The sequence below is a fragment of the Erpetoichthys calabaricus genome, chromosome 5, assembly GCF_900747795.2.
Source record: "Erpetoichthys calabaricus chromosome 5, fErpCal1.3, whole genome shotgun sequence".
NCBI lineage: Eukaryota > Metazoa > Chordata > Cladistia > Polypteriformes > Polypteridae > Erpetoichthys > Erpetoichthys calabaricus.
Window position 1 is genome coordinate 134,331,892 of NC_041398.2, and position 22,550 is coordinate 134,354,441.

The 22,550-nt window shown below is 38.3% G+C and overlaps 1 protein-coding gene across 1 annotated transcript in view; it reads right to left on the reverse strand.

The window, feature by feature from the left end:
- mtmr7b (myotubularin related protein 7b) overlaps positions 1 to 22,550 on the reverse strand; it is an 84,469-nt gene that overhangs the window by 56,439 nt on the left and 5,480 nt on the right. Inside the window, exons 3-5 of the mRNA XM_028802053.2 lie at positions 16,098 to 16,260; positions 15,430 to 15,587; positions 2,359 to 2,487 (exon numbers count right to left, since the gene is read on the reverse strand). Coding sequence (XP_028657886.1) covers positions 2,359 to 2,487; positions 15,430 to 15,587; positions 16,098 to 16,260 — 450 coding nt within the window. The remainder of the gene's footprint in view (positions 1 to 2,358; positions 2,488 to 15,429; positions 15,588 to 16,097; positions 16,261 to 22,550) is intronic.

Sequence of the window (22,550 nt, forward strand, 5' to 3'; positions counted from 1 at the left end):
CCTCCCGTTCCGCCCTCCGCGCCCGAGCACCTACCGATTTTTCAAATGTTAATTTTCTCCCTGTGCTTAAAAATCATTAAAAAAGCGGCCTGATTATGCGGCGTATGGTACGCCGCGGGTTTGCTAGTTTAAAATAGATTGAATTCTTTGATATCGCTTTTTATAGTTATTTCATTATTGTCTACAGTGCATTTTACCACATGTGGAGTATACTGTAAGTCTCTTAACAGCAAGTATATGACTTCACCAGTGACAAATGTAAATATGAGAACTAGCGCATTAATGACATTTGTCACACTGGCAGTTAATTTATAATAAATGATTATATTTTTTTTTTATTGACATTTTATAAATGTTAATAATGGGATGATGTCATTATTACTGTGTCCAATGTGCATAACTTAGAAGTGAATTCACTTTGAAGTAGTGCTGCGCAATATAAGAGTGATAAAAAGGATTGGACTACAAAAAAATTCTAAACAGCACTATACCAGCATTATACAAAGTTCAGTAATTTTATTACTTAAAAATGTTACTGAAATTGTTTTTTGTTGCATTTGTTGACGTCTTTAAGTCTTTAAAAAAAGGCGTGGAGAGCATAAACAGGGCAGTGAAAGTGAGATATAACAATACTTTGCTTATAAGACAAATGAAAAGTTGATTCTGAAGATATTACATTGCCTGTTTTCAAATGGTGTTACAAGACTGATGTCACCAAAGGAGGTAACACATGAAATCTTTTCAAGCATTTATCCCTTCCTCAACCAAATGTCTTCCAGGGGTTCAGAACTCGATAGGTGTGAAATGGTATATACAGTAAAAATAAGAAGAGTCAAGATTAATGTGTTTTGATGGTTAAACAAATGCAGCATTTTCACAAACAACACTTTCCTGATTTTGTTTGATGCACAGATACAAACACAAACTACTTCAAGCCTAATCGATGTGATTCTATACACTGTAATGCAAAATGTCATACTGAATAGCGTTAATCTGCAGTGTAGTTTATGCATTTCTCACACTGTTTTAATTAAACAGTATTAAAAATATTGTAGCAATCCTGGGTCCGAGACCTGGTAAGGACACATTCTCCAGGAAGCTGGAAACTGCAGTAGACTCTACAGATCCAGTACTAGGAGTAGCACTTTATTACATGTCTCCCTTTTACTGAGGCCTACTGGCCTGTAAACATGACCGCCAGAAAGCCTCAGATAAATCCTGGCCTTGGGTCAGCTCACAGAATCAGGGGATAGTGTGGCAGTCAGGTTGCCTGTCATCCTGGGTGAATGGAGTGTGGTGCAGCTGTGGTATCCAATATTTGCTTCGGTATCATTTTGGTATCGGTATTAAGGTGTGGAAGCGATTATTGGTTCTGAAGTCAAAGTTAAAATATCGATTCAACACTACTTTGAAGTACTTACAAGTGTTTTTTTTGACATTTGAATTCTAGAGCTTAAAAGCTTGCATTTCAATTCTTTTTTTTTGATCTAAACAAAACAAATGATCTGCGCAGAGTCTCTGAGATGTATCTTACCACAATTAATCTTATGGTGAATTATTTCATTCCACATCCTAAAGACTGTCAAATATCTAATCCAATAAACAATTTTGGTTCAGCTTCCGCAAATGAACCACCTGCTTTTGCATTGGGCAGTCCCCCGTTACTGTTCTTCTTTAGAATATGTGTGGGTCAATGCAGAACAAATGTTTTTACCAGTCCAAAACTGCATAAATATTGTAGCTTAGGACTTTTATGCAGTGTGTAAAAAAACTATAATTTAACCATGTCATTACATTTTTAGAGTCATATTTACCATTAGTCAAGAGTTTATGTTAAGGGTGCATTGGTTTGTTAAACATTTCTTTTCTAGCATTTTTTTCTTCGTAAAATCTTTCTTACATTGTCCTTAATATAACTGTTAATACTATTCCGTTTATTTCATATTGTGTTGAACTGTTAACAACATACAGTTCTGGAACACAGAGGGTAGTACTGAGCCATCCTCAATCCTAGATAATGACCAAGGCTGCAAAAAATAACAAAGCCAGAAGGGCTTTATTACAAGGGATGTTTAATACAGCAGGGAGAATACCACAAAAAAAACACACATAAAAAATGAAAATAACAAGCATGTACAAAATAATAATATTAAAATTAAACAAATCATGAAATAAAATCATTAAATAAATAAATAAATAAATAAATATTATACTATATATACATACTGTATAATATATGATACCCATAACAGCAAGTTACATAAGGAGTTATAGGACTTTTTATTGCAGTAAAACAATAAAAACAATAGAAAAATAACACTTAAAATAGAAGAGATATTAAAAACATCACATACTTACATGATTGCCTTGGTTATAGTATGAAAGTGCTGGAAAACGCCCCCTGCTTCTGAACTTTGAACTTCCTACAATAATGGGAGGCGTAGCTGATTTTGGTACATAAATTTCAGTTGGGTATGTATCACATACCTGGAAAAATATAAAATGACAATATGAATCAGTATAAAGCTACAATTATAAGTAATTTACACTGCTTGTTAACTAGAATGAATATAGTAAGGTTACCTAAAGTCAGACACAGCAAAAAGCATGGCATATCATTCTACATAGCCTGTTTGTTATTTTTAAGTATGTTCACATATGATGAAAAAAAGCACCAACGGTCATTGTGACTTTCTGTTTATCTGACTCTCTGAATATATGAGACAATCTGGTACATTTTTTCTTGACAGAAATTTATTGGGAATGTTTTTATTAAGATTATCTCTAACAGATTATCTCTAACAGATAAAAAAAATAAAAAAACAAATTTTGAATGTCTTAAACGAATTAGTCAAGTACTTAGAGCAGTGCACGCAAGCTGCACCCCTGATACACAAACTCACTTCTCCTGCTGCTTGAACCATAAAAGTAAAAACAAGTCGCTTATTTAGAAATGAATGTAAAAAGAAAGTAATTATATAAGTGTTGATCTGTAAGCATAGTGCACAGGACTAATACAGCATGTACTCTGTATTTACAGTATGTTACACTCACTGCACGCTATGATTCAGTTCCACAGCTAACAGCTTACACTAGGACATACATTGATGCCATTTTTACCTACCTTGAATTGGAATCTGCTGTCTATGAATGGTGCAGAGCTACCATCAGCCAATATATTGGACTACATGACTTTGTGCTGTTAAAAGGCATGCATTTAATGTACTCTATTAGCACATGTAATTACATTCTATCATCACTGTTATTTATGAATATGACTCACAGTAATAAAAATGTGATTGTTAACAAAGCCCCTGAACGCATATAAATGTTACACCATACACAGACTTTCTAACTTGATATTACATCATTTGAGCTGGCACCTTGTGTCACTATCACTAAAAGCTATTTTAGCCACCACAATTTTATTTTGGTTCAATTATTACATGATACTGTAAAATGCTATTAAAAAACATGTATTTTATGTACTTGACTAACTTGTGTAATTAAATTTTATCATCACTGCTATTTTTGGATATGATTCATTGTTATAAAATAATTTAACAAACACAAATGCAATCTAAATGCTATTAATTTTAAATGCTATTAAAATTAGAAATGCTCCAACTTTCAACACAGTTAATCAAGTTCCCAATATATCTGTTACATCATGTGTACATTTTCTACTATTTTTTTTACTTTTGTGAATTTGTCTTACATATTTTCCACAATACCATTTTTGAACTTGTTTAATATAAAGTGACTTCACATTAATGATTTCTTATTCTATCATACATATACACATTTTGGCACTTTATTAGTTATTTCCCCTCATTAAACACTCTGCTCCTCAAAACAGTCAACCATGTAACTACCACTCAATATACAGAGGGTGTAGACACGAGCAAGCAGTTTAGATGTTGTTTAATCAAACATTAGAATGGGCAACATGCAGGACGTAAGTGACTTAGTCAACAATATATTTGTTTGCACAAGACAGGGTGGTTTCCAGTAGCTCAAAAATATTCCATTCCAGGTTTACAAAAAAAACTAGAGGTGTGGGAATTCTTATACATAGAACAATCTCATTTCCAGTATCAGATGTAGTATCTGATTCTGAAAGGTGATATGTGATCGTCATAGGTAATTTGTTTAACTGTAAAGTGATTTTGATAAATATCTACGCACCCATCATGGATGATAGGGACTTCAGCCAAAAATGTATTTGCATCCATTCCCAATGTAAACACTCAAAAAATGATAATGGCTGGTGACTAAAATTGTGTTTTAAATCCAGCTCTAGACAAGTCTTCTGACACAGGGGCTATGAAATCTAACACTGCAAAAACAATTACACAGTTTGTAATCGATCACAACCAGGAGATTTCTAAACCCAAACTCAAGAGCATATTCTTTCTACTCACCAGTGCATCACTGTTACTCAAGAATTGATTATTTCTTTATAGATAACAATTTCTTGCCTACAATTAAATCTTGTAAGTACAACGCTATTGTTATCTCCGACCATGCCCCTTTGATCATAGAGCTCAAATCACTAAGCCCCACATACTCATCTCGCAGCTGCTGTCTTAACCTATTTATGTTAGCAGATGAGAACTGTGCAGAATTTATATGTAAGCAAATCAATTTTTTTTACAGAATACATTCTCAGAGGTCTCTGCAGGAAAAGTCTGAAAAATTCTGAAGGCTTTCTTAAGAGGACAGATTATTTCACATCTTTCCCAGAAAAATAAATCGGAAAGTAAGAAGTTATCAGAGCTAATCAGTGAAATTACCAGAATAGATCAAGAACATGACAGGTCTCCAAATGAGGCACTTCATAGGGAAAGACAGGCTTTGCATACAGAACTCAACCTTTTGACAACTAAAGAAACAGAACAACTCATTTTTAAATCAATCATCATTACTATGAACATGGAGAGAAGGCTAATAAGATCTTAGTTCAACAAATCCACAAGCAGGAAGCATGCAATGCAATACCAGTAATAACCAACACAGACAGAGACAAAATCATTGACCATAAAAATGTAATGCACACATTTAGAGGCTACTATAAATCCTTATTTTCTAAAGAAGACAAGACACAACCTAATATGTTTTGGGATGCATTACAGATACCACAACTAGATACTCTCACTGAAGAGGAATTGGATAAACCTCTGGCACTCTCAGAATTTCTAGATGCTGTAAACTCACTTCAGAGTGGGAATGCAGCAGGCCCTAATGGCTGCCCTGATGGCTACCCTGCCGAATTTTACAATTAATATAATTCTCAATTCTTTTATTAGCAACATTTACAGAAGCTGGAGACAATAAAATTCTACCTCAAACTTTTCGGCAAGCATTATTTTTCCTAAGCAAAATCAGGACTTACTACAATGTGCATCATATCACTTTTGAATAATGATGTTACGATACTCTCCAAATTCCTAGCTAGAAGGACTGAGAAAATGCTGTGCCTGCAGTCCTAACAGCTTTAACAGAATTTCAAAAGATTTCTGGTCTCAGAATTAATTTGAATAAAAGTGTGCTCTTTCCAGTGAACTCTCTTACACAAAACATTAGATTGGACACCTTCCCTTTTATCATCGCAGATCAGTTTAAATAGCCAGGGGTAAAATTCGCAAATAAACATAAAGCTCTTTATCAACAAACTTTTTCTGTCTGTATGGAAAAACTTAAGCAAGATTTGCACAGATGGTTTATCCTATGGAAGAATTAACACTGTCAAGATGAATATTCTTCCTAGCCTCCTTTTTCTATTTCAAAGCATTCCAAAATACATAAATAAATCATTTTTAAAGAAGTTATATTGAATCTTAACCTCATTTATTTGGAATTCAAAACATTCACATATCCAAAGGGCGACCCTACAAAGACCTAAGGCAGAAGGTGGCATGGCTTAACCTAATTTTCAATTTTATTACTGGGTGGCAAATATACAAGCTATAAAAACCTGAACATTGACACAAATAAATGAACATACACAGGCTTGGTCTGCAATAGAAATAAAATCCTGCAGGACGTCTTTATATTCCTGGTTTTGTACGCCAATAAATACAAGTTTATCACCAATATACTAACAACCCAATTGTGCTTCATTCACTCAGAATAAGGAACCAATGTAGGAAGTACTCCAAGATAGAGAAGCTTTTATCTGTGGCACCTCTCCATGATAACCACCTTTTAACACCCTCTCAAACATATGCAGCTTTTAAAGTTTAGAAAACATTCTGGATTAAATCAGTTAGAGAGTTATACAAAGACAAACGTCTTTACATCCTACAAACAATTACACTCCAAATTTAACTTTGTAGCAACGCACTTCTTTTACTACATCCAAATTAGAAACTTTGCTAAACAAAACCTGCCCAATTTTCCTCACCTCCCACCTACCTCTATTCCAGAAAAAATATTGATCATTCTTGAGGACTCAGACAGAATTTCTGTAATATATAAAAACATTTTAGAGTTCCTCCCTTTCAAAGATCCCAGAGTACAGTGGGGAAAGGATCTCTCACTCAACATCTCAGAAAAGGAGTGGAATGTAGCAATGCACAGAATTCACTCTAGCTCCATATGCGCAAAGCATACAATTATTCAACTTAAAATCATCTATCAAGAACTTCTGTCTTGTTTAAAATTGTCCAAAATGTTTCAAGGGCAAGATATGGCCTGCGAGCATTGCAATCAAGTTCCAACCTCACTGGGTCATATGTTCTGGGCCTGTACCAAATTAACATAATTTTGGACCAAAATCTTTAAATGCCTTTCAGACGGCCTTGTTGTCATAATCTCTCCTAATCCACTAACAGCTGTGTTTGGTGTACTTCTAGATGGACAAACAAACTGTAATTGTCTTTACTTCACTATTGGCATGTAGACTTATCTTGCTCAACTGGAGGAACCCTAACTCATCTCTTTTAATTCAGTGAGTAACTGATGTTATATATTATTTGGGGCGGCACAGTGGCGCAGTGGGTAGCGCTGCTGCCTCGCAGTTGGGAGACCTGGGGACCTGGGTTTGCTTCCTGGGTCCTCCCTGCGTGGAGTTTGCATGTTCTCCCCGTGTCTGCGTGGGTTTCCTCCAGGCGCTCCAGTTTCCTCCCACAGTTCAAAGACATGCTGGTTAGGTGGATTGGCAATTCTAAATTGGCCCGGGTGTGTTTGTGTGTGTCCTGCGGTGGGTTGGCACCCTGCCCGGGATTGGTTCCTGCCTTGTGCCCTGTGTTGGCTGGGATTGGCTCCAGCAGACCCCCGTGACCCTGTGTTCGGATTCAGCGGGTTGGAAACTGGATGCATGGATGGTTATATTATGTGAAATTGGAAAAAATCTAATTCTCACTTGGAATATCTGTGCAAAACTTTTTAAAAACTTGGCAGGGTCTAATTAATAACATTTTAGAATAAGGATTTAAATTGAGGAAGCAGATTCTCTTCCATTTTTTTATCTTATTTTATTGTATTTATTTATTTTTCCTATTATTAAAGTTTTACTCTGTTGGCCTAGCTCTGTTTCTCATGGGTGGGGGGTTGATTTGACTTGAACTTAGTTCTGTAAAATTTGACTTGTATGGAATATTATTTGCTTTCAATAAATTCAATAAAATGCTAAAAAAGAGAGCTGTCTTCCTGGGATTTTTATAAACTACAGTGCGCAGAGTTTTCAAAGAATGACATGATTAACAAAAAAAAAAACATCCAGTGAGAATCAATTATATGGGAAAAAACATCCTCTTAACCTGAGAGGTTAGAAGAGAACAGCAAGGATTGCTCAAGGACACAAATACTCATATAGCAGTTTTTTACAATAATGATGTACAGAAGGACATCTTTAAATACACTGTGTGTTGGACCTGGAAACAAAACGGCTAAAGTAGCAGAGAACCATATCAGGTTCCTCTCCACTCCAAGGACAGTAAGATAATGATGCTATCTTGATCACAAAAACGAAATGATTGATGATTGGAAAAATGACATCTAGTCTGACCAATCATAATTTCTGCTAAATTGTGTAATCAATATAGGTTGGTGACTGTACTATAGTAATGTGGGGAATGCTTTCTTGTTACATATTAGGCCATTTAATACCAAATGAGTATCATTTGAATGCTAAATCATTCCTAGAATTTCTGACCATGCGCATCCCTTTAAAACCAAACTCGACACTTTTTCAACTGGATAATTAAAAGGATAATGCACCCTGGGACAAAGCATGCATTATGTCACACTGGTTCGAGAAAATAGGACTTCATTTTACTCCAATGGCCTGCACGGTCCCCAGGTCAATCCAACAGAGCCGCTTTGTGATTGAGTGGAAAAGAAAGACTGAAGCATGAATGTATGTCTGACAAAGTTTCAGAACTATGCAATATTATCAAGTCAATGTGGACTAAAATCCCCCCAAAAAACATTTCCAACTCTTTGCTGAATCCATGCCTGGAAAAATTAAAGTTGTTCTAAAGGAAGCACGAAGTCCTGCCCAGTACTATATGTTTACATCTAATACACTTTAGTATCCCTTTTCTCCATAATTATTTTAGTATTTTCATCATTTTGCAGTCACCTTGATGCTAATTTTTTTAGAATATGGAAAAAACTGGTTGGGAACGTCAGAACTGAGTAGAGGATGGACTTAACTGCATACACTGTATCTAAAAGAATTTGATTTAAAAAGTCATTCCACCCATTGTTGGGTTTTTGTTATTCATAAATAGAATGCCTGCGGTGGGTTGGCACCCTGCCCGGGATTGGTTCCTGCCTTGTGCCCTGTGTTGGCTGGGATTGGCTCCAGCAGACCCCCGTGACCCTGTGTTCGGATTCAGCGGGTTGGAAAATGGATGGATGGATGGATGGATAAATAGAATGCCAAAAAGATTAAATTATGTGATCTAATTTGTAAAATTTTATTGGAAATATTTATAATTTGGAAAGGGTATAAGAATTGAAAATAAAAAGAAGTAATGATCCCTACTTTTATATTTTGCATGTGTTTTGCACATCATTTCCATGATCAGCATTTTTACACTTTTTAATTGTTAGTATGGACACATTTTTCCACTGCACTACTCTGCTTTTTGCTTAATGAGTGAACTAACAACAGACTGTAAACACTTATTCAGTGCCTTAAAGTACTATTTTGCTCCTAATCCTGTTTTGTTTTACATTTGAACCTGAGATCCCTGATTTGCTGTTGTTTTACTTATATTTAAACTGTTAAGCATTCATCATTGGAAGCAAAAGCTGGTTTAGTTTCTCATTAAACATAATGGAAAATAACGGTCATATTTATGATTCTCCTTAGACAAGGGGGCTCCGCCCCCTGCTCGCTTCGCTCACCTACCCCCGGCGTTTTGAACCCGCGCCCGCTGGGCAGCCACGTGTGAGGATCGAGGAATCGAGTTTTTTTTTTTGAAGCTTTTGAATTCCGGTCTTCATTATCTGTAACCTGCTGTCCATGTGTTTGGCCCCGTAGTTTAACCTGTTTATGACGTTTTACTTTGCTTTCTACTCTTGTCTTTCATTTCTAATCTTGCTTTATTCTGCTATTGTTTCAATGACAATTGGTCCGTGGTGAATCTATTTTCCCTTTTTCGACTAATAATTTTCATGTGTTTGCGATACTGTGATGTTGATCGTACTGTTAATAATGCATCACGCACGTTGTAGGCGCCTGCGTTCATTAATCATATCCAGGCAGGCGCGTCTTTGTATCTCGGTTACTGGAGCTGTGTCGTGTTGAATCCGTGCCTGCTTTACCTACGCAGTTTGAGACGTGCGTTGTAGGCGTCCACGTTCATTAGATCTGTCCACGCGGGCTCGGTGTCGAAGCTGTGTTAGTTGTTGAGGTGTTTGGTTTTGGAGCCGAGACAGTTTCAGACGCATGTCCGTACCGTCTCGGGTTTGATGTATGAACCTTTGTGCACTCTGTAGTGTGTCACGTTTCACTCTGGGGCGGGGCGTTGACTCCTCTTGTTTTACTATGTCTCCTCCTGTGCTTTCACCACGCATTAGTGCCACTCAAAATATGGCGGCGACGCCTGCGCCTGCCGTATTATGTCGGTTTGCCTTTTGTACTTTACAGCGCCTTCTGACGCACGATGTAGGCGCCTGCACCTTCCGGGTCCGCCCCCGCTGTGTGGTGTGGACGTTTAACTGTCGTTGTTTCTGCCTTTATATTCTGTATCTCGGTGTGCATGTGTTTCGTGCCTAGGTTTTTTTGAAGCTATTGCATTCCGGTTTTCATCATCTGTAACCCGCTCTCCATGTGTTCGTCTCCGTTCTTTAATCCCTTTATAAAGTTTGACTTTGTTTCCTAGTCTGTGTTTTATTTCTGACCTCGCTTTATCCTGCTTGCGGCATGTCAGACGGTTCGTAGTCTTTCTCGTTTTATTCTGGGCAGGGGGGCTTTGTTCTATAACCTGCTCTGCATGTGTTTGTCCCTGTTCTTTAACCTCTTTATGACGTTGTACTTTGTTTCCTACTCTGACGGTTCGTAGTCTCTCCCATTTTGCTCTGGGGAGGGCTTTGTGTTGTGCCTGCGCACGTGCGTAGTCTCTCCCGTTTCACTCTGGGGGGGAGGCTTTGTGTGGCACTTGCGCAGTATGTCTTTTGCGTCCATGGGCAGGTCCCTGCGTCCACATCCGGTTTACCATTCTCGTTTAGTAATATGGATTATTATAATGGCAAACAATAATTTAGAATATTGTTCAAATTATTCACTTTGACTACCACCACCCTGCTCTGAAAATTTTATAAAAATGGTGTTGCTCCACACGCTTAATCCACCTTCTATAACCTGTTTTTTTAAGACTATTACCTATGCTTCTTTTGCTTTGTTTTAAAATTTTGTTGTATAGTATTTTTTTACTTAGTACATGGATTTGTAAGCTTCTGCTATTAAAAATTTGTGCCATATAAAAAGTATAATGAGGAGAGAATACTTAAAGGTCATTACAATGCAACATTTGTACTTTGTGAAACATAGACTCACTGTGTCTCAACTTATATAAAATACTAGCTGTGTAAGTCCGTGTTGTAAAAAGTCTGAGGTCCTAGAAACTATTGAAATCGTCAGAAAAAAACTGAAATGTAGATATGTCAGGTAATGGAAAGGAACTACTGTTTTGTTTTTGGTAGAGTAATATATTGCTCTACTTTCCCCTTTTATGTTATTAATATGTAGCCTTTGTCAGAATGCCTCAAATCTCACAGACTTACCACTGTTTATAAGGTATTATAGTACATAAGTTCTCCCCACCTTCCCTTCTACATCTATAACCTCAGGCAATTAGGTGTAGCAAAAGACAAGCAAGAGTTAAATTACAATTTAAGCAATGTATTATTGGTAATATTCATAAATAATAACAATATGCAAAGTACATTTGAATATTGGCAACCATACAACCTGATAAATGGTGATGTGTATTTCAGGCGGCACACAGACTTGTTAGTTACTTAAAATGTCTCTAGTTAAGGCATCATTTTGTGGTCAGCTTTCTTCAGAACAGGCCGCATGCCTGTCTCAATATGGCTGCCAAGCTGTGCTCTTCATTGTGTTGTCTTTTTCAGTTCATGGTGTGATGGTCTTCATCAGTTTGGTGAGAGTGTGTGAGGTAAGCAAGCAAATTTATAGATTTTCTGTCCAACCCCTAGAGCCAATAGGACGTCATGGTACTTAAAGGCTTCTGATACAAGCCAGTCCCAAACAGCCATACTTCAGACCAATGGGGGAATAGAACACCCTCACACCTGCCCCCATAATCATATGTTAAGGTAAAGCTTGGCAGTTAGGCAACCTGACTTTCCTGTGGAGGGTTGACTGAGAGACTTTAACAGAGAAATACTTGCCAAACTGGTTTGAGGCACATCCCCCGAATCCTGTCGTAAAATTCAAAGAGACTCAGTCCTGGTGGGGGAAAGGGGTTCTTAAACCATCAAACCATTGCTGTTATCATAAATAACGTAACACTAATATTACATTGTTTTGCCTAAATTACAAATAAAGACATACAAAATATTTATCAAGTTATATGCAAAATCTCATATCACAACAACTACTCTGGGCATCTCTCTCCTAGGAGGATTCGTTTTGCTGACGTGCTTGCATCACTTGTGCATTAGAAGTGGGAGGAAAAGTAAAAGGGATACCGTTTTGCCAATGATAGTGGCTAAGTGACTTTGTCTTTCTTCAGAGGTTTCGTTTTACTGACTTTCTGGCCCCACTTGTGTTATAAGCGGCTAAGCAAGTTTTCCGTTTCCTCTGAGGTGGAGCCCTTACCCTGACTCCACCTCTCACTTCCGGGCCGGACAGACACACACACTTCCATGCGTAGAGTTTATATATGATAGATGGACACTGACTTCTTTTCTTTTCCCAAAAACCAAAAAAGGCATATATAGTGGAGCAGTGGGCTGGACAATGAGGCAGAGTGCAGGGACTATGATAATGAGTGTGTTTAACATGTAATCTTAAGCGATTTTGTATAGATTTCATATTTGCATTACAGCCATGTGAAGTGTCCTGGTTTCCCTTTAATCTTTGATCGTGTCACTTTCAATTCACAGAAATTCCTGTTTTTGTGGATGTGCATCAATACATATTGCTAGTGTTGGACAAAAAAGCAAAAGTAATAATAATGACACCTACCAAGGTACATTAAATTCAAATGTACATACAGTATAGCAGCACTTAAATTTTTAACCTACTTTGAATATATTTATTGTAAATATTTAAATAGTGACTTAATTGTAATATATTCAAATGACTTAATTGTAATATATTCAAACTCTAATTATGACATAACTTTACAGTCCTATACTAAATAATTTCTTCATTCTTGTAAATATTTTACAGTGCTGTAAAATGTGTCACTATTGCTAAGAGCAACAGTTACACAATAAAAAAATATCGAATTCAGAGTTCTGTCAAGGTTGAAATTGGATAGTCCAGTTGGAAGTCACTGCAAGTCAAGAAAAAGCAATACAAAAGAGGTACACTGCCTATCAGGTTCTTAAGATAGTGACAAAAGCATGCATCAGCAGTGACTTACTAATAATTCAATCTTTTGTGGGCATGGCATTGCTAAAGAATGGCAATTCCCATTTATTTATTGGGTGCCCCAGATGGGCAGGTGGGGAGTGTTTAAATTAGATAGTTATGAACTGGGAGGAAATATATAAAAAACCCAAGGAAGCTAGAGGACATGTAGCTCAGTAGGTATTAAAGTAGTTAGAGAGGGACACCACAATGAGCTGCCATAATTTTTAAACAGTGGGGTCTGGGGATACTGGCAAAAAGCTGGTCTTTATTCTTTAGGACCTATAATAGCACAATGTAGTTACCATGGAAAAGAGTTTAATTTTCCCGTGTTTATCTATATATATAATTCACTAAGCTGACAGGGCACGCAAGACAACCGTGGGATACGCACGACATAGCCATGCCCACCAACTCTAAGACCATGGGATACGACGACAACTCACAGAGCCACGCCCGCCGACAACTCACAGAGCCACGCCCACCAACTCTAAGAATTCACTAAGTCCATGGCAAGCAAGACGCACGCAAGACAGAGCCCCGCCCACCAACAATTCGAGCGAGAGTGAAAGCATTTGCCAAGAATGTTTTCATTAATCAAGAACGAAAGTCAGAGGTTTGAAGACGATCACATACCGTCATAGTTCCGACCATAAACGATGACGACTGGCGATCCGGCGGCATTATTCCCATGACCCGCTAGGCAGCCAACCGGGTAACCAAAGTCTTTGTGTTCCGGGGGGAGTAAGGGTGCAAAGCTGAAACAAAAAGGAATTGACGGAAGGGCACCACCAGTTGTGGAGCCTTTCGCATAATTTGACTCAACACGGGAAACCTCACCCGGCCCAGACACGGAGAGGATTGACAGATTGATAGCTCTTTCTCGATTCTGTGGGTGGTGGTGCATGGCCGTTCTTAGTTGGTGGAGCGATTCGTCTGGTTAATTCCGATAACGAAAGAGACTCCCTCCTGCTAGTTATGCGACCCCCGAGCGGTCGCCGTCCAACTTCTTAGAGGGACAAGTAGCCTTCAGCCACGTGAGATTGAGCAATAACAGGTCTGTGATGCCCTTAGATGTCCGGTGCAGAATGCGCGCTAGACTGAATGGATCAACTTGTGTCTACCCGGTGCCGAGAGGCGTGGGTAAGCCGTTGAACCCCATTCGTGATGGAGACTGGGGCTTGCTATTGTTCCCCACGAACGAGGAATTCCCAGTAAGTGTGGGTCATACACTCGCACTGATTAAGTCCCTGCCCTTTGTACACACCCCCCCGTCGCTACTACCATGGTCGGGTGACTTGGTGGATTATATATAGAACAGCAGCCGGAACCGCAAAAGAACAATGAAAAGTCAACGTGGCTCAGAGGTGCATGTGGACTGTACCAGAGACGAAAGAGACTGAGGCGGTGTTTTGAAAATGAAAAGTCAACGTGACTCACAGGTGCATGTGGACTGTACACAGACGAAAGAGACTCAGGTGAGGAGTTGTGGGTGGGCACATGAGCAGGCAGTGCGTACTGAACGATGACTAAGAGATGACTAAGAAATCAGCAGACTAGAATGGCGGGGGTGCCGGGGCGGAGGGGGCAGAATGGGCATCCTTCCCCTCTCCCCCTGTTCTGCCCTCCGCGCCCGAGCGCCGTCCAGCCCCGTCCCTCGCTCTGGGAGGTGGAGGCGCGATGGCGGTCCTCCAGTTTTCAGTCACGGACAATTGTATGTTGCCCTCTCCAGAGATCCATCTTTTCATTCACCTACAGTCGTATCCTCAAACCCACCCCATTTTGGACAACTGTGTCTTTCAGGAAGTGTTCACCCATCAATACATAATTATGCGGCATATGCTACGCCACGGGTTGGCTAGTAAGATAAAAAATTCAGAAGCATACTGAGAGATCTGGCCCTTTAAGTGTAACAGAACATAGGGCACTATGGCTTTGTGGCCCAAAACATTTTATACCCAGGTTTATTTAGAAGTAACCTCAGGAGAAGATTAAGTCTGCAAGTGACTAATGGTATTGGCTTTTTGGAGACAGGGTAAAAAAGCAAATCTAAAGAGATTGGGTAAGAGAAAAATAGTGAAAGGTAGAAAGATGGTAGATAAAGGAAGGTAGTGATTGTTGCCATATAGTGATTATTATCTGTTAAAGCAGATTGTTTTTAATTTGTTTAATTCAAATGTTTTCTTTGTGTTTATCCCAACTTTTTGTATTTTGTCAATAAACACAGATTTTTTTTTTTGTACTTTCAGACCAACATAGTATTTATTCTGGTTGAGGAGAGTTGCAACAAAGACTCTTTCCTATTCTTGCATAAGATTATATGACTCATATTTTAGATTTCAGAAAGAGCAGTAGCACAAAATTCATACCCCATAGTCTCGGTTCACAGTAGTAAGTTGCCAGAGAGAATTTGGCACTCCCATTCGGTTATATTCAGCTTTAAGGTCTAAAAAATTCCAAGCTTGTTCACGTTGCTCTTTGTCTATTTTTGGATTAAAGGAAAAGCAATATAGCTCTTCATATTTCTCTGAAATGATAAAAAAATGTTAATTTTATTTAGAAAGCTACAGAATATAATATTAGCAAGATATTCCAATATTATTACAGTGTCATTATCAGCAGCATGGTATTATTAATTTTTCACTTAGTGGGCATTTTATGAGGTTCAGCTCAGGTGATTGTTTCCCTAAACATATCAGCATATGTGTTGGAATAAGATGTAAAAAATGCAAAACATTTAGATTGCTGAGTAACTTCAGAAATAATTGCCTACTAAGCCAAACCTCTTTAGGAACCGGAGGTGTATGAAGGTTCCTAAAAAGGTAAAGTGAAGCCCTGACATGCTTGGCAAGCAACATAAGCCAAGATGTGGGTTCAGACTTAGGTGAGTTGGAAAAGACTGAACAGCCATGACATGCAGGTAAGGTTATAAGGAATATACAAATAAAGAAATATTTCAGGCTGCGATTTGAGAATCAATGTCAAAAGGCAAACTTTCAAAAAACACAGCAAGAAACAAACTAAATCTGTGACTTACCTGGCCGAGATAAACGGATCAAAGAAATGTATACATCATGACAATCCTTCTCCTGTGGAATGATGAACAGAATGACCTGGAAGTTCTTGCAGCGAATCAAAAGTGGACAACCAGTGGCTGTTGTTGGCTGTTTTTCCATTGTGCATATCTGGCTGTAAAGCACCTGAAAGGAAATCAAGTTTACATAACATGAGAAAATTATTCAGATGATCAAGATCAACTAGTTGGCTAGCTAGCAGCTAAATTGTTTCAATATGTGGTTCAGATATTTTTTTATGTCACCACAGCATTTGCTACAACTGTATGACACTATAATTTGTTGTAGATTCCAATTATTCTTTGTATGAAGAGAGGCTTTATCGACAATAGTGCCCCTTCCAAAATAGCTCTGCATACAGAATGAAACAGAAAATAACATCAAAAATGTTCAATACTAGCCCGGAGTACTTAGTTTATGATTACATTAATGAATTATTTTTGAATTCACTGATCCTTATAAAAAGAATGTTTTTCATTTTGAGATAATATATAACATCTCCTTCCTACTGACTTACAGAAGGTAAATTGGTCTTTGTGCAATAAGTGTGATATATGATATCACATAGATTTTACATAGCTTGATCTTCTACCATCTGGTATTACTCCAAATATTGTTGTTGAAGCACTAGGAATACGTTTAGATGTGTGGCTACCCAAGACATTTATGATAATTGTTGCCCAAAATTATTTAAGTCTAGAACATTCTTAAAACATATGACATAGCTTTGCTGGCACTTGATGATATCTCTAACTGGTTGAATCCTGCCCTGAAAATATTTCAGACAATTTCATATTAGATATACAGCGCATCCGGAAAGTATTCACATCACATCACTTTTTCCACATTTTGTTATGTTACAGCCTTATTCCAAAATGGATTAAATTCATTTTTTTCCTCGGAATTCTGCACATAACACCCCATAATGACAATGTGAAAAAAGTTTACTTGAGGTTTTTGCAAATTTATTAAAAATAAAAAAACTGAGAAATCACATGTACATAATGCTCAATACTTTGCCGATGCACCTTTGGCAGCAATTACAGCCTCAAGTCTTTTTGAATATGATGCCACAAGCTTGGCACACCTGTCCTTGGCCAGTTTCACCCATTCCTCTTTGCAGCACCTCTCAAGCTCCATCAGGTTGGATGGGAAGAGTCGGTGCACAGCCACTTTAAAATCTCTCCAGAGATGTTCAATCGGATTCAAGTCTGGGCTCTGACTGGGCCACTCAAGGACATTCACAGAGTTGTCCTGAAGCTATTCCTTTGATATCTTGGCTGTGTGCTTAGGGTCGTTGTCCTGCTGAAAGATGAACCGTCGCCCCAGTCTGAGGTCAAGAGCGCTCTGGAGCAGGTTTTCATCCAGGATGTCTCTGTACATTGCTGCAGTCATCTTTCCCTTTATCCTGACTAGTCTCCCAGTTCCTGCCGCTGAAAAACATCCCCACAGCATGATGCTGCCACCACCATGCTTCACTGTAGGGATGGTGCCAGGTTTCCTCCAAACATGACGCCTGGCATTCACGCCAAAGAGTTCAATCTTTGTCTCATCAGACCAGAGAATTTTCTTTCTCATGGTCTGAGAGTCCTTCAGGTGCCTTTTGGCAAACTCCAGGCGGGCTGCCATGTGCCTTTTACTAAGGAGTGGCTTCCGTCTGGCCACTCTACCATACAGGCCGAGCTGCAGAGATGGTTGTCCTTCTGGAAGGTTCTCCTCTCTCCACAGAAGACCTCTGGAGCACTGACAGAGTGACCATCGGGTTCTTGGTCACCTCACTGACTAAGGCCCTTCTCCCCCGATTGCTCAGTTTAGATGGCTGGCCAGCACTAGGAAGAGTCCCGGTGGTTTCGAACTTCTTCCACTTATAGATGATGGAGGCCACTGTGCTCATGGGGACCTTGGGGAAAGCAGCATAAATTTTTCTGTAACCTTCCCCAGATTTGTGCCTCAAGACAATAATGTCTCGGAGGTCTACAGACAATTCCTTTGACTTCATGCTTGGTTTGTGCTCTGACATGAACTGTTAACTGTGGGACCTTATATAGACAGGTGTGTGCCTTTCCAAATCATGTCCAGTCAACTGAATTTAGCACAGGTGGACTCCAATTAAGCTGCAGAAACATCTCAAGGATGATCAGGGGAAACAGGATGCACCTGAGCTCAATTTCGAGCTTCATGGCAAAGGCTGTGAATACTTATGTACATTTGCTTTCTTAATTTTTTTATTTTTAATAAATTTGCAAAAATCTCAAGTAAACTTTTTTCACATTGTCATTATGGGATGTTGTGTGTAGAATTCTGAGGAAAAAAATGAATTGAATCCATTTTGGAATAAGGCTGTAACATAACAAAATGTAGAAAAAGTGATGTGATGTGAATACTTTCCGGATGCACTGTATGTGAATGATGAACAAATGCATTTGAATTATGCCATATTGAACTGGAATGTTTTAGTGAATTGCTACATAAAATTCTTCTTCCGAACTTTTAATTGAAAGATCCTTCTCCCAGCGTTCCCTCAGATCATCAAAGTCCTCCTTAGTTGTTGAAACACTCTGGTGGGGCTGTCTGCATCACTATCAACTCAAGAGATGACACAAATGAGAGATGGGGAAAGCTTGGTTGCATTTGACAGTCTTACTATTTTAAAAATCATCGCCAATGTCTTTCTTTCATCCATTTACCCATTAGTTATTAAAACCACTTAAACAAACTCTCAGTGACATAACTCAGCTAAACCTGACAGTAGTTCCTGAATGGGATGCCAAGTCATCACACGGTGCATAGAAACTCAGTCCCACATACATAATATGCATTTCATAGACAACTTCATGACCAGAACTCACAATTTCTGTTTTTTGAACCTGCTTAATCCACTACCAAGGCATAAGGAATCAGAGCATACTAGTGAAGCATCAGGTTTAAAGCAAGAACTAGTCTTGGATATGGCACCATTCCATCACAAAAACAAATCCCTTCACACTTACTCCTACTGGAACATTTTAGAAACAGCAATCAGCTTAACAATCAAGTTTTTGGGCTGTCATAGGAAACAAGAGTATCCATCCATCCATCCATTGTCCAACCCGCTGAATCCGAACACAGGGTCACGGGGGTCTGCTGGAGCCAATCCCAGCCAACACAGGGCGCAAGGCAGGGAACCAATCCCGGGCAGGGAGCCAACCCACTGCAGGACACACCCACCCACACACCAAGCACACACTAGGGCCAATCTAGAATCGCCAATCGACCTAACCTGCATGTCTTTGGACTGTGGGAGGAAACCGGAGCACCCGGAGGAAACCCACGCAGACACGGGGAGAACATGCAAACTCCACGCAGGGAGGACCCGGGAAGCGAACCCGGGTCTCCTTACTGCGAGGCAGCAGCGCTACCACTGCGCCACCGTGCCGCCCCACAAGAGTATCTAGGAGAAAATATATATGAATAATAAAACTACAGAGAAAGTCAACCAAAACAAACACTTCAAAAAGACAATATTTACTATAGTAATTAGAAAGGCTTCCTGAGTTTACCTAATTAATAATAATAATAATAATGATAACATTTATTTGTATAGCACATTTTCATACAAAAAAGTAGCAAATATATATAAAAACATATATAATAACATAAGAAATTAAAATAAGACAATATTAGTTAACATAAAAAAAAGAGTAAGGTCCGATGGCCAGGGTGGACAGAAAAAACAAAAAAAAACTCCGGACGGCTGGAGAAAAAAATAAAATCTGCAGGGGTTCGAGGCCACGAGACCGCCCAGTCCCCTCTGGGGACAAGGTTCAATAATCCCAGTTCCCTAGTTTTCCTCCCTTAAACAAAAACACATTCAAATTAGGTTAATTAGGGACTCTAAATTGGGCCAAGTGTAAAGGAGCTAGGTGGGTGTGCCCTGTGATGGGTCATTTTGACCCTTAATTGGAATAAGCAGAGCTGAACATATGTGCAGTATGTATGTATGTATGTTACAATCTGCCACAAGGGTGCATTAAAATTGCATAACTCAGAAAGTATTTAATAAATTACCTAATTTCCCTTTCTTGTCTAAAGTAAATATTTCTGATACTTAGCCATACCCCAAACTGGTTACAAAATTGTTGGGGCCTGCTACACAAATTAACAGCAGACTTACAAGTTCCATTGAGGAGTCACTTCCAAGGTGATGCCTAAACAAGTGGTGCCCCCAGGGAAATGTTCCTCCTTGGTGTGATACACCCAGTGTTTCATGCCATAAAATGTAAAAGGTCAGGCAACCAGATCTGCCCTAGAAATAACTGTTTCTCAGTGTACAGTGTATGCCACCAGCACTACTTTGTTGGGGATCTCTGTGAACATCTCATGAATTGGGCATGGCAGAAATGCCTTGGGCAAAGTACAGGAAGCAACTAGCCCACAGTATATCCTTCAAGCACTACAACTTTCTTCCACACTCTGGTGATCTTTGAACATTAATGGTGTATGGTTCTGAAATATTATTTCTATTCCCTCTTCAAACATTTAATAACTAAAAATAATAAAATAAATTTACAGTGAGAAAAAATACACAGTTTATAAAAAATCTCTAATTAAGCAACATTGTGAGTTTTCACTTTAAAACAAGGGAAGCATTTATACTAGGAGAAGAAAAAATACATAGAAAAAAATACACAAAAAATAAAACCTGCCTGCCCTGCTTTGAACTAAATAACAAAAAAAAAAAAACAATGTCTGTATTTTTACTTTATCTACCCTGCTTTCACCACAGGTGTTCTCTATTTCCCAAGCAGATTCTGGTAAACGGGGCAGCAGTCTAGTGTGAAGTAAAAGCTTTAAAACCAACAGAAAATGTGCACTTCAAACATAGGAAAGGTCCAGCATATTCATTGGATCTTTAATTAATATATATCTTACGTTTTTTACAATATACACCACTTTTCTGACATCCTTTCATTAATGAATGAATTTTAGTTTTGCTAATCACTAATGTCTTTTTCGCTTGCATGATTCCATTTCATTCCATTTCATTCTAATAGCAATTCTTGTGCTTAACAGAACCTTTTTTTATTTTGATTTTCCTATGTAATTAGATAAAACAGCTGTCCCATACATCACAAAAATGTTCATCTGCAAAAGTGACAGTGACAAAATGTTCATCTCACTCCATGGCCTTAACCAAATAAGGCAAAGAATAAAGACAGACTCCTAAATGGAGACAGATATAAAGGAAAATGTACACTGCAAGGCTCTGGAGAACTGACAACACTCTATTCAGAAATGTCAAAAAATATCTAATGTGGATAATAATAACTATTGTGAATGAATGTCAATGTTAGTATTACCATTGGAAAGTTGGACATGCCTGACAACAAGATTGCTCTAATTGAGAATGAATTTACTGCAGACCTCTAACGTTATTCCCAAAACCCTCAGTGATGTCACTCACAACATGGCCAGTGATGTCACTTGTGACATATAGAAGCTGAATTAATAGAAATGTATTGAGTAAAAAAAGAAAGATCAACATGCACTCTGAAACAGAGCAAGACATAGAGATTAAGATGTTGGGGAGATTGTTATAAGTTTCACTGACACTATACCGTATATTATACACATTTTATTAGAAAGGTATAAATTGCACAAGGATGTATTTTTCAACACACCCTGTGTATTGTAAGTAATGTTTGTAGATGTGACAAAAGTTGACTCTGTAGGGTTTATGGACTCCAGTTACACTCAGTTGGCTTTGATCTGCAAACTAGATACTGAGGTTATTAATGATATTTTATTCAAGCTGCAAAGACATAAAGTTGTTGTAGCTGCTGCCCCAAAGCCTCAGATACCATGGCTTGAATCCCAAACTGGTTGCTCTCAATACAGAGTATATATATACCCTATGAAAACTTTCCCCAGGTGCTCCACTGGTTTTCTTCCCTATCCCAAGTATTTGAACATTAGGTTAATTTGCATCTCGAAACTGATAATTCCCCAATAACCCTAAAAAAAATCACAAACTCATCTGACAAAAACACTCAACAAATTACACAAAAAAGCTCTGAAGTACCATTTGTGCAATTTGAGGATAAGACCTATTATGAAATCTGGTAGTACAAGTCTTGACAGAGCTAATCGATTTATCAGAATGAATGGAGAAGGAACACAGGATGGATATGGAGTGACAGATAAGAGAAGATTTTTAAAGCTTAACATTTTGCTCAAAATTAGTTCAGTAAATACTCAGTGAGGAGAAGTCACTCTATGATTTTGGAAGAAGTGCACACCACTCCACTTCATGCACCTTACTGTTATGGGAAGATACAGTGATGTGAAAAAGAAAGAATGTACATCACCTCTTTTACATAACTAACAATCATTCAGCAACTCACCAAGTATTGAAATTAGAAAAATCTAATATTCAG